General features: G+C 42.0%; 1 protein-coding gene across 1 annotated transcript in view; it reads right to left on the reverse strand.

Moving 5' to 3' along the window:
* Nucleotides 1-13,615, reverse strand: part of LOC122548897 (valosin containing protein) — a 78,526-nt gene that overhangs the window by 11,741 nt on the left and 53,170 nt on the right. Inside the window, exon 14 of the mRNA XM_043687839.1 lies at nucleotides 5,547-5,855. Coding sequence (XP_043543774.1) covers nucleotides 5,547-5,855 — 309 coding nt within the window. The remainder of the gene's footprint in view (nucleotides 1-5,546; nucleotides 5,856-13,615) is intronic.

Genomic DNA, 13,615 nt, shown 5'->3' on the forward strand with positions numbered 1-13,615 from the left:
GTCCCCGAGTGTGTCAGAGATAGGGAATCCCTGAGTGACCCGAGTGTGTCAGAGATAGGGAATCCCTGAGTGTCCCCCAGTGTGTGTGAGAGATAGGGAATCCCGGAGTGTCCCCGAGAGTGTGTGAGAGATAGGGAATCCCGGAGTTATCCGAATGTGTGTGAGAGATAGCGAATCCCCGATTGTGTGTGAGAGATAGGGAATCCCAGAGTTTCCCCGAGTCTGCGTGAGAGTTAGGGATTGCCAGAGAGTTCCCGAGTGTGCGTGAGAGATAGGGATTCCCAGAGAGTCGCCGAGTGGGTGTGAGAGATATGGAATCCCCGAAGTTGAGTAAGAGATTGGGAATCCCAGAGTGTCCCCGAGGTGTGTGTGAGTGTTAGGGATTCCCAGAGAGTTCCCGACTGTGCGTGAGAGATAGGGAATTTCAGAGAGTCCCCGAGTGTGTGTGAGAGAGGGAATCCCAGACTTTCCGCGAGTGTGTGTGAGAGATAGGGAATCCCGAAAGTGAGTGAGAGTTTGGGAATCCCAGAGTGTCCCCGAGTGTGTGTGAGAGATAGGAAATCCCCGAGTGTGTGAGGAAGGGAATCCCAGACTGTCCCCGAGTGTGTGTGAGAGAGAGGGAATCTCAGAGTTTCCCCGACTGTGCGTGAGAGTTAGGGATTCCCAGAGAGTCCCCGAGTGTGTGTCAGAGATAGAGAATCCCAGGGAGTCCCCGAGTGTGTGCGAGAGAGAGGGAATCCCAGAATGTGGGTGAGAGGTAGGGAATCCCAGCAAGTCCCCGAGTGTGTGTGAGAGATAGGGAATCCCAGAGAGTCCCCGAGTGGCTCTGAGAGATAGAGATCCCCGAGTGTGTGAGTGAGATATGGAATCCCGGAGTGTCCCCGAGCGTGTGTGAGAGATAGGGAATCCCGGAATGCCCTGAGTGTGTGTGAGAGAAATATGGAATCCCAGAATGTCCCCGAGTGTGCGTGAGTGTTAGGGATTCCCAGAGAGTTCCCGACTGTGCGTGAGAGATAGGGAATTTCAGAGAGTTCCCGAATGTGTGTGAGAGATAGGGAATCCCAGAGTGTCCCCGAGTGTGTGTGAGAGTTAGGGAATCCAGGAGTGTCCCCGACTGTGTGAGAGATAGGGAATACCGGAGTGTAACCGAGTGTGTGTGAGAGAGATAGAGAATCCCCGAGTGTGTGTGAGAGACAGGGAACCCCAGAGTGTGCCCGAGTGTGCGTGAGAGTTAGGGATTCGCAGAGAGTTCCCGAGTGTGCGTGATAGATAGGGAATCCCAGAGAGTGCCCGAGTGTGTGTGAGAGATAGGGAATCCCTGAGTGTCCCCGAGTGTGTCAGAGATAGGGAATCCCTGGGGGGCCCCGAGTGTGTCAGAGATAGGGAATCCCTGAGTGTCCCCGAGTGTGTCAGAGATAGGGAATCCCTGAGTGACCCGAGTGTGTGAGAGATAGGGAATCCCAGAGTGTCCTCGAGAGTGTGTAAGAGGTAGGGAATCCCAGTTTGGGTGGAACGAGCAAAGCTCCCTGCTAAGATATGGGTCCCTTTCCAGCTCGGGTAAGACCTATCCTCTTTGAACAGGTCTTTTCTGTCCCAGAGGAGACTCCAATGTGTGCAACTGGACTTGAAATCATACAGAACTGAGATTCCAGACAACATCTATGTTGATCTTAGCTGGGCAGTTGTAGGGGTGGCACAAGTTGAAGGAAAAATTGAGGACTGCAGATGCTGGAGATCAGAGTCAAAAAGTGTGGTGCTGGAAAGGTGTGGTACTGTGGTCAGGCAGCATCCGAGGAGCAGGAGAGTCGACGTTTCAAGCATAAGCCTTTCATCACATTCACGGTGAAGAGCTTATGCTCAAAACATCGACTCTCCTGCTCCTCGGCTGCTGCCTGACTGGCTGTGCTTTTCCAGCACAACACTACGTGGCACAGTTGAAGTCAACCTTCCTGAGGTAGAACAGGTAAGTGTTTGCACTTGATGCGGATAACTGGTCCCGTCTTGGAAACTGGTTTCTGCTGAGCACAGACGAGAGCATGATTTGAGGTGGGAACTTGACTGTCAGAAAAAGCTCCCAAGAAGCAGCTCCAAAGGAATTTTGAAGTCTGGCAGCACTGAGGGACTTGCATCTCAGCAAGTGCCTTCAGCTTTGAGCCAAGGGGGAAGTGGGTGGAAGTGTGGACAAGCCCCTGATCTCTCCTCGTGATGCTCTCTTGGGTGCAAAGCTCACCACCTCTTCTTGAAAGTGGTCCCTTTGAAGACAGGTGCAGGCAGCAGCCGCTTGAGTTCCTCCTCTTCACCCCCCCCTCCATTAGCCCTCCCCACCATCACCAACGACATCTGCCAACACGGATGAGGTTGGAGACGATGTGGTTTTGCCAAGAGGCTCCTTCACCTCATCCCAACAACAGTCTACTCACTCTCACTGGATGTCATTTCTCTGCTTTGCAGAGAAGATTTACCAGGATGTTGCCTGGAATGGAGAGGAAGTCGTACGAGGATAGGTTGAGAGTTCTCGGCCTTTTCTCGTTGGAACGGCGAAGGATGAGGGGTGACTTGATAGAGGTTTATAAGATGATCAGAGGAATAGATAGAGTAGACAGTCAGAAACTTTTTCCCCGGGTACAACAGAGTGTTACAAGGGGACATAAATTTAAGGTGAAGGGTGGAAGGTATAGGGGAGATGTCAGGGGTGGGTTCTTTACCCAGAGAGTGGTGGGAGCATGGAATGCGCTGCCCGTGGGAGTGGTAGAGTCGGAATCATTGGCGACCTTTAAGCGGCATTTGGATAGGTACATGGATGGGTACTTAATCTAGGTTAGAAGTTCGGCACAACATCGTGGGCCGAAGGGCCTGTTCTGTGCTGTATTGTTCTATGTTCTATCTATGTTTATAGCAGAACGACCTGTATTACATCTTTTACAATAGACTCTAAAATGCTCCTATTCACAGATGTTAAGCTAACTAGCCTATAGTTTTGCATTCTTTCCTTTTTCATTAGGTTGACAGTTTTCCAACTGTTTTTCTCTTTCCAGAATCTAAGGATTCTTGGAAGATCCCCGCCACTCCATCCACGATCTCTATTATTACTTCCTTTAATATCCTAGGGTGCAGCCAAAGAGGTCCAGAGGATTTCTCGACCTTTCACCCCATTGCTTGAAGTAACTTTTCCCTAGTGATAACTATTAGAAGTATTTCTTGCCCACCTCTTGCCCTTTGGTTTAGTATTTCTGTAATTCTATTGATGTCCATCGGGAAGACTACTGTAAAGTATTCATTCAATTCCTTTATCTTTTCCCCATTATTGCTCCCCATTATTATTTCCTTAGCTTAAATTTTCCAAGGGGCCTATCAGTTTGGTCTCTCTTCCTTATTAAATATTTAAAAGCAACTTGTTGCCTATTTTCATATTTCTTGCTAGCTTACTTAAAAGTTTACTTTTTCGCTCTGTAGTTTTTATTAGTCCTTTTCTTTATTGGCTTTTAAATTGCCACCTTGTATATCTTTTTCTTTCAATGTGATACTACCCTCACTTTTCTTGGTTAACCACAATCAGTTTACCCTCTTTCTGAAATTCTTTTTCTGTGAATTTATTATGATTTACAAGCATTAGTAGCAATTCAGAGAAGGCTCATTCAACTGAACTCAATTCATTCATGATATGAAAGGTTACACAGCAGACCGGTTATTAGCGAAATTGTTGGGAGTCTATAATCAAGGATGGGGAAACTGTACACCTTGATAATTTTTCGTTAATCAGGGAGAACCAGCTGATAGCGAACCATGTCAAGCATGACCTGAGGTTTTGACTAAAGTAGTCGTCAGGGTGCTTTCCAGAAAGCATTGGATAAAATCCTACATAAAGAAGCTGTTAACGAACTTAGAAGTCCATGGAATTGAGGGCAAATTACTGATACGGCTCACAACTTCAATAATGGCTTAGAAAATCATATATCCACGTTTGCTGATGATACAAAGCTAGACAGCATTGTAGGTAGTGTGGATCACAGTATAAAATTACAAAGGGCTATTGATAGACTGAGTGGGCAAAACTATGCTGAATGTAATTCAATGTAAGCAAGTGAGATTATCCAGTTTGGATCAGAAACAGCATCAATCAGGGTACTTTCTAATATGACTCGAACTTAAACACAGCGGATGACCAAAGAGATGTGGACTGAGCTGCATTGATCTTGAAAATGTCAGGAGCAAGTACAGAAAATAATCAAGGAAGCTGATCTAATGTGACCTTTATATGTGGAGGACTGGACTACAAGGATATAGAAGTTACGCTGTAGTTATACAAAACTCTGATTCAGCCCCACTTTGAGTACTGAGCACAAATCTGGGCACCACGCCTTGGAGTATGGCATGGATTTACAAGAATGATACATTGACTTCAGGGGTTGTTTATAAGGAGATACTATACAAATTAGGCGTCTTTTCTTTACAATTTATAAAGTCGTCTTCTTCATTAAGATAGAGTGTGACAAGAGTTAAATCTGAGACTAGGTCCTAAACTTAGAGAAAGCTAGTATCACTCTTCTACAACTGCAAAGGTGACTTGTTAATTTTAATTCTGAGATGATAATCCCTTTGCGTATCAAAAATTTAAGGTATATGGGTCAAAGCAAAGTATATGGAGTTAGGCCACAGATCTCACTGAATGCTGGAACAGGCTCAGAAGGCTGAATGGCCTACTCCTGTTCCTATATTCTTATCCGCACTATGAAGAAAAGCTGAACAGGTTGGATTTATCTAATGGAATTTAAAATAAAGTTGAGAGATCCAAAAACGATCCTGAAGGCTCTTGACAAGATACATTTTGAGAGAATGCTTCCCCTTGTAGAAGAGACTAGAAACTAGTCAGTTTAAGAATAAAAGGTATCATTTTCAAGAGGGAGATTTTCTTTTTCCCTCTCAGACGATCATTAGATTGTGGGAAAACAGTGAAGTGGATAGGTGAATTTATTAAAGGTTGAGTTAGATTTTTGATAGGCAAGGAAACCATACAGAATGTGATGTAAGCCGGAAATTGAAGTCTAGATCACAACTAGATCAGCCATGATTTTATTGAAAAGAAGAGCAGGTTTTGTGGGCCAAATAACCTAGGCTGAAGAACAGGCATATGTAAAGCCACAATAATTCTTGAGATGAAACAAGGATGTACTATATATGCTATGTAAGCCTTTAAAAGTTGTGCACATTTCATGTCATATTTCTGATCAGATAGAAAAATTAAAAATTTCTCAAAACATGTTACAGTATAAGTTGTTAGCCTTATCAATAGCAGTTCTCGGTGCTGCGTTACTCCAAGGGAAAAAAAATTACAAGGTATTCAAGCATTGCTGCATTGTTGATGTTTTTGTCTCAATCTCATGAGGACAATTTACAAGAAATGCCAACTATCCTGATGAATAAAAGACAAAGGTCTTCAACAAAACATGTCTTTATTGAGCACTCAGGTGCTGTATTACCAAATGATTAAGACATTCTTTGATGTTAAATAATATTGGAATTTTAAATTAAACAAAATGCATACTTGCCTTAGCAATAGGAGACTTCCTCAAGTTAGCCTTCAAAATAGCACCACGAGATTTTTCATCAGGCAGTGGAATGTAAATCAGTTGGTCAAGGCGTCCAGGGCGCAAAATTGCAGGATCAATAATATCTGGGCGGTTAGTTGCACCAATGATAAAGACATTCTTTTTGGTGGACATGCCATCCATTTCAGTCAGGATCTGATTTATAACACGATCAGCAGCACCACCACCATCACCAATGTTGCCACCACGAGCCTTAGCAATGGAATCAAGTTCATCAAAGAACAGCACACAGGGAGCAGCTTGACGGGCCTGAAAGAGAACATGGAGCTCCATATATATGTTACGTCCATTTAAACAAAGTTTAGTTGAAGATCATTTGGGTTTGGAGATAGACGACCTGTTCTGAAATTTAACAAACATTTACAATTATTTACATCTCAGGATTAATGGTTCTTATCACAAAGTTATAGGTTTTATTTATTGTCCATCCCTAGCTAACCTCAAAGGAGTGGTGAATTTCCTTTGTGAACAACTACAGTCCAGGTGGCCCAGGAAAGTGTTGCAGAAAAGGAAGGATTTTAACCCAGCAACAGTGAAGGACCAGTAATATATTTCCAAGTCAGAGTCATGTGCACCTTTTTATTTTGGGGAGAGGGTGCTGCAAATGAGAGGTGGATAGATTCTCTCCTGTCAGCAATGATCATTGTCTGGGACTTAACATTTATGCCACACACCAGTCCACTTTTAAACACTACCCAGATCTGCTGCATGCACCCGTGTACCACTTTAATATCTGAGCAAGTGTACTATCCAATCATGAGCAAATATCCCCACTGCTGACCTTATGATGGAGGCAAGGTCATCATGAAACACTGACTTTTGAGCCTAAGGAATTTCTACAACAGTGCCCTGGAGCTGACACAGCTGACTTCTAAAAACTACAAACACCTTCTTTAATGTGAAACAAGACAGCTAGCCATTTACCACTAGTGTTGTCTACAAATCATTCAACTCCTATTCATGCTGCCACTTTCACTTTTACTTTACAATCTTTACTGTTGCTGACAAACTTCTTATGCGGCATTTTTTTTCAACACTATTTAGAAGCTGACACAAACCAAATTAATGCACTACTCTCATGAACCCTGTTACTGATTTGTTGAAGGTAAAAGATAAAGGTGTTGGCTTTCCTGAATTTATCCACATTTGTGAAAGTTACTTCAAATATTTGTCCTAGATCATATCTAAATTCTTTTCCACATGGGTTACACAAACTGGCCTATACATTGCTGGGCCTACCTTTTGAGCATGGGTGTTAACATTTGCAATTCCCCCACTTGCATCCCACCTTTGTACTTGAGGAGGACTCGAAGATTATGGCCAGTGCCACAAAGCTCCAAATTTACATTCCTCAGTATCTTTGGATTCATTGCACCTGGTCCTACTTTCTCTGCTTTTTATCAACTTTTAGCCCAGCCCAGTGCCTTAAGTAACTCTTCCTCATTCACAAGGCATCTTTTGTGTCTGTCTTTATTGGGTCAGCATCATCTACCTTGGCAAAGATCATTTCAGCCAGTACCTCTCCGTGTGCAAGGTCATGAGAAATGGCAGAGGTAGGTCATTTGGCAAACAAACCTATTGGAAGGGTCATGCCTAAGTCAGATTGTGACCTTATCTTCATTTCCTGCTTGCAACTAAACCTAAACGTCCCCAGCCAAACTCCACTTTGAATATATTCAACGACCCAGCCTCCATTACACTCTGTGGAACAGTATCCAAAAGACTAATGACCCTCAGAAGGAATTCTTCCTCATCTTCTTATTTAGAAGACCCCTTATTTTCAACCTGTATTCCATAGGTCTATAATGTCCCACAAGAGGAAACATCCTTCCAGCATGTATCCTTTCAAGTCCCCTTCTAATCCTATGTGTTTCAATAAGACTCGCTTGTTCTTCTTCCTTTAGAAGATCAACCTAGTGAACTTTCTTCAAAACGCTTCCAATGCATATACATCCCTTCTAACAACAACCAAAAAGATACATAATATTCCAGGCAAAGTCTCACCAATGCCCTCAATAGCTGTAGCATGATTTCCATAAGTTCTACTCCACGCCCCCATTCAATGTGCCTTCTCAGTCACTTGCAGTACCTATATACTGTACTTAACGTTTTGTGATACATGTACATGGCACCAAGATGCTTATATACTGCAGCATTTTGCAGTCTCTCTCCACCTAAATAATATTCTGCTTTTCTAATTTCTGTCAAAATGGTCCTGGTCCTCTCCCTGGTCCTGAATCAGTCCCACTTGTCCTTTTATCATTTGTAAGTTACTGGCTCCTTTCACGTCAGCTGCTCGTCTCTTCCCATCCTCATGCTTACAGTCGTAGAGTAATCTTAATGACATTTTTTTTTAAAAAACTATTCCTTTCAAGTTTCAAACCAGTTTTCAGATCAACCTGGCATTTGTTTAGGAATCCTTTTCCATACTAATCTGTCTTGTGGAATCCAGGAGCTCTGGAGTTGTTTTTCTCATTTTTCTCATGAGAATATATCTCAACCATATTCAAACTAATTCCTCCTAAAATGAAGTGCATTGGTCCATAGGCCATGAACGGTGGTGAACAATTCAACAACTCTTTGCTCTTACGGGAGCCATTACAGACTTGATGGCTCAAATGGCCTCCTCCTGTGCTATAAAATTCTGATTTTGTATCAATTTCATCTTCCATTCTTCACTCAATTGACCAGAACCAGATCCATTCTCAGGCCACTAAAATTTTCCCTCCCCGATTAATTATTTTCACTTTATACTGCTCCTTTTCTATAACAAATCTAAATCTTTCAATTGTGATTCATAATCTCCACCTCAAGAATTAGATTTAGCAATGCTTCTATTTGCCAGAAACATACGGATATAGTCACCCAACATACATGCAATTCTTGTTAAAAAACTAAAAGAACTGTAGATGCTGTAAATCAAAAACAAAAATTGCTGGAAAGGCTCAGAAGGTCTGGCAGCATCTGTTCTGAAGAAGGGTCACTAGACACAAAATATTAACTCTATTTCTGTCCAGAGATACTGCCAGTCCTAAGCTTTTCCAGCAATCTATTTCTGGTTGCTCACAATTCTTCTCCATCACTGCACTTCCGGTAGTTAGCATCCTAATACAGGATAAGGTGGCTCCCATTATACCTTTAAATTTATGTGCATTGAATTTCACTGTGTATTTGTTTTTCTATATCGACAAGTAGTATAGTTTTAGAAGCTCTACTGTGTTTCTAAACTCTAATTAGTTTTGAGGTGTATAAAAAATAATCAGAGAAAAAGGACAGGATGGATAGCGACCAGTTGTTCCCCTTAGTTGAGGGTTTACAACAAGATATTATTTTAAGGTATAGGGCAAGAGGTTTCAAAGAGATTTCAGGACAAATGTTTTCACCCAGAGTGCTGGTGGGAATCTGGAATGCACTGCCTCTGAAGGTAGCTGAGACAGGAAACCTCAACCTTTAAAACAAAACTTGGATGAACACTGGAAATATCATAACATTCAAGGCCGTAAGCCAAGTGCCTGCCTAACTGGCTCCATCTCCATCTGCTCACTCCTTCCACACTCCACCACATTCCCTTACTCCCAGTCATCAGAAATACCATCTTTTCCTCACTACTATCAGTTCTGAAGAAAGGTCACTGGACTCAAAATATCAACTTTGCTTTCCCTCTATAGAACATAGAAGAATACAGCGCAGTACAGGCCCTTCGGCCCTCGATGTTGCGCCGATCCAAGCCCACCTAACCTACACTAGCCCACTATCCTCCATATGCCTATCCAATGCCCGCTTAAATGCCCATAATGAGGGAGAGTCCACCACTGCTACTGGCAGGGCATTCCATGAACTCACGACTCGCTGAGTAAATGGACCTGCTGAGTTTTGGTTTTTATTTCAGATCTTCAACATTCGCTGTTCTTCATTTTGTTTTAGGTTTAGCGTAGTTTTCTGTCAGTGTAGATTCGGTGGATCAAAGGGTCTCTTCTGTACTCTATGATTCTTTGATTCCATGTTTTGCGTTGGAGACCAGTCTCCAACTTTAAGCACAAGGTAACTTTTTGAATTTAAGGGAAACCCAGAATCTAGTCCAAAGAAATGGATTAAATAGTTGATTTTTAGTGCAATATACATCTAAAACCAAGTATATTTAACTATTCTCTACTCAACAACTCTTAGTGTGATACTTATAACTGGACATTATCTGCCAGTGCCTTGAAGCCTGGGGTCAAGTTTGAGACTTAGCTGCATACAAAACATCAAACAACTGAAGCAGGTGCAATACTTAGACTTTGTTTTGGCTGCAATTATGGATGACTTTAATCTGCATACTCATTAGGCAAATCAAATCAGTAGCAACTCCATACAAGATGAATTCTTCGAGCATGTACGAAATGGTTTTCTGGATTAATATGTTACGGAGACAACCAGAAGGCACAGGCCATCCTGAACTGGGTATTCTGTCGTGAGAAGGAAATATTTAGCAATCTAACTATGTAAGACCCCAAACAGAAAGTGACCATAATATGATGGAATTCTTCATTAAGCTGGGGTATGATACAGTTGATTCTGAGATAACAGTCCTGAATCCAAATCAAGAAAACTATAAAGCTATGAGGCGTGAGTTCGCTATGATAAATTGAGGAATGTTACTTCAAAGTATGATGGTGAATATGCAATGGCAAACACTTGAATGCACAGGTGATCTGCAACAACTGTTTGTTCCTGTCTAGCACAAAAGTGGAAGAGATGGCCCAACCACGCTAACAAGGGAAATTAAGGTTACTTCTATATCCAAGGAAGCAGCATATAAGTTGGTCAAAAACCCTGCAGCGCTGAGGACTGGGAGCAGTTAACATTTCAGCAAAGACGACAGGGGATTGATTAAGAGGGAGAAAACAGTATGAGTGTACTTTATTGGCAGGGAACATACAAAGTGAGTAAAAGCTTCTATAAGCAGAGGATGTGGTGGAGGCTGGTACAATTGCAACATTTAAGAGGCATTTGGATGGGTATATGAATAGGAAGGGTTTGGAGGGATATGGACCGGGTGCTGGCAGATGGGACTAGACTGGGTTGGGATATCTGGTCGGCAGGGATAGGTTGGACCGAAGGGTCTTTTTCCATGTTGTACATCTCTATGACTCAGTATGTGAAGAGAAAGCAAATATAGGTTCCTTACAGTCAAAAAACAGTGAAAGTTATACTGGGGAACAAAGATGCAGACCAATCAAATACAAATTTGATTCTGTCTTCACAAAAGAGGTCAAAATGTTGAGATTAGATTACTTTAGATTACTTACAGTGTGGAAACACCAACAAGTCCACACCGACCCTCTGAAGAGCAACCCACCCAGACCCATTCCTCTAGATTTACCCCTTTCCCTAACATTACGGGCAATTTAACATGGCCAATTCACCTAACCTGCACATTTTTTGGATTGCGAGAGGAAACCAGAGCACCCGAGGAAACCAGACACGGGGAGAATGTCCAAACCCACACAGACAGTTGCCTGAGACAGGAATTGAACCCGGGTCTCTGGCGCTGAGAGGCAGCAGTGCTAACCACTGTGCCGCCCCACAGTCCCAAAAACAGTGGGGAACACTGGGTATAGTGAGAGGGAAGAATGAAATGTTGATGGGATTATAATCAATAAACCCCCCCAGTGCCTGATAATCTATACCCCAGAGTATTTAAGGAAGTGACCCTACAAATAGGGTATGAGTTGTGGTCAACCTTCAAAATTCTATCGACTTGAACAGTTCCTGTGGATTGGAGGGTAGCTAAACTATCCTTACTATTTAAAAAGATGTAGAGAGGAAAAAAAAGGCAAATGTAGACCACTTAGACTGACACCAGTAGTGATGAAAATGCAAGAATCTATTATAAAAGATTCAATAGCAGGGCGTTTGGAAATCAGTGACAGGAATGGGCAGAGTCAGCTTGGATTTACAAAAGGGATAGCAATTTTGACAAACTTCCTGGAATATTCTGATGTTGTAACTACAACAATTAACAAGGGGGAGCCAATGCATGTGGTTTACTTGGACTTACAGAAGGATTTCCCACATAAGCGATTAGCATGTAAAATTCAAGTGCATGGAATTAGTGTAGTGAACTAACATGAATAAAGAACTGGCTAGCAGACAGGAAACAGTAGGAATAAACGGGTCATTTTCCAAATGGTAGTCACAAGTGGTATACCACAAGGCTCAGTGCTCGAGTTCCAACTATATACAATAAATATTAATGACTTAGATAAGGGAACTAAATGCAATCTCAAGTTTTCAGACAAAACAAAGCTTGGTGGGAGAGTGAACTAAGAAGAGGATGTACAGATGTTTCAGTGAGCTTTAGACAAATTGAGCAAGTGAGCAAATGGTTGGCAGATAAAGTGTAACAGGGATAAAAGAGAGGTTATCTACCTTGCAGCAAAAAGAGAAAAAGCAGATTATCCAATTAGCAACAGATTGGTAAAGGGCAAAGGTTCAACCTTTGCACAAGGACTTGATTAGATCACTCCATGTACTGTGTGGGGGGTTTTGGTCCACTTATCTGGAAGAATGTTTTGGTTTTGGCGGGAATGAAATGAAGGTTTTCCAGGCTGATTCCTGGGAATAAAAGGCCTGATTCATGAATAGAGGTTGAATCGATTAAGACTAGTTCTGCATAAGAGTCATACCAGACTTGAAACATGAACTCATTTTCCCTCTCCAACCATAATGCTAGATCTGCTGAGCATGAGAATGAGTAGGGGATCTCAGAAACCTATAATATCTAACAGGACTATGCAAAGTAAACACAAGGAGGATGCTTCATGACTGACAAGTCCAGAATCAGGTCACAGTCTAAAGATATAAGGAAAGAAGAACTGAGAACTATTTTGAACTGAAATGAGAAGTTACTTCACCCAGAGGGTGGTGAGCCTGTAGAATTCTCTGCCACAGAAAGCAATGGAGGCCTAAAAGGAAATAGTTCGCTTTAAAAGCGAAGGCTTAAAATGAAAAACTTAAAATGTGAAGATATTTTTCTCAGCTGATAAGTTCCCAAAAAATCACTGTGCCTTGATTACACAGTCACTCGACATCATTTCACATTATCTCCATCTCAACTCCACTGTATTGTAAATCAGTATCTGATAGAATTTGATCGCCAACCCACCAATGCCTCCTTGAAGGAACAGCTTTCAGACAAACAATTTGTATCATTACACTAATTGTTGAAACTATCTGATCAATTCCTCTGCTAATCTCCTCGGGTACAGAGCTTTCTGTACGGAACCACTTATCTTTATTTTTGATGGTTTTGGTCCGCCTTAGTATTCTGCCCAGACTTGGGAAATGTTGCAGCATTTTACTTTATAATTGGTAGGACCACAGGCCCAATTTCAATTCGAATGATTAGTGCTGTGAATGCATATGTGCCAAGTTTTTACTCATTCCATGGAGTTCACAGTTCAGCTCAGTTTTGTGACTATGCAGAAGGAACCAAAGTTGAGCAACCATGCATTACCTAATAGCTAACTGAGTCCTTGATTTAAGAAAAATGACAATTTCAGGATATAAAAAGCTTTACAGGATATTCCTTCAATGTAACAAGCTTACTTCAGTATGGAGAATTAATTCACAGTAGGCAGCACCGAGTTTGAATAAAAGTTTTAAAGTGGTACTGAAGAGCTTTTACTTGAATCAAGTTTATAATATCAGCAATAACCTTAATTACATGAGAGTCCATAACTGCTTGCTGTTTTCCTTTTTTAGATTAGATTACTTACAGTGTGGAAACAGGCCCTTCGGCCCAACAAGTCCACACCTTTACCCCTTTACCTAACACTACGGGCAATTTTAGCATGGCCAATTCACCTGACCTGCACATCTTATGTAAGGGTTTTTGGCAAAAGAGAGGAAAATCAGGATCATATTTGCAAAATGGGAAGTCTGTATTTGCATTAAACACGGCAGGTATCCCATCGATGGAAACCAGTTCCTTGATTTGAATGTTTTTCTCAAACCTAAACCTT

This window comes from Chiloscyllium plagiosum, chromosome 1 (assembly GCF_004010195.1).
Source record: "Chiloscyllium plagiosum isolate BGI_BamShark_2017 chromosome 1, ASM401019v2, whole genome shotgun sequence".
NCBI lineage: Eukaryota > Metazoa > Chordata > Chondrichthyes > Orectolobiformes > Hemiscylliidae > Chiloscyllium > Chiloscyllium plagiosum.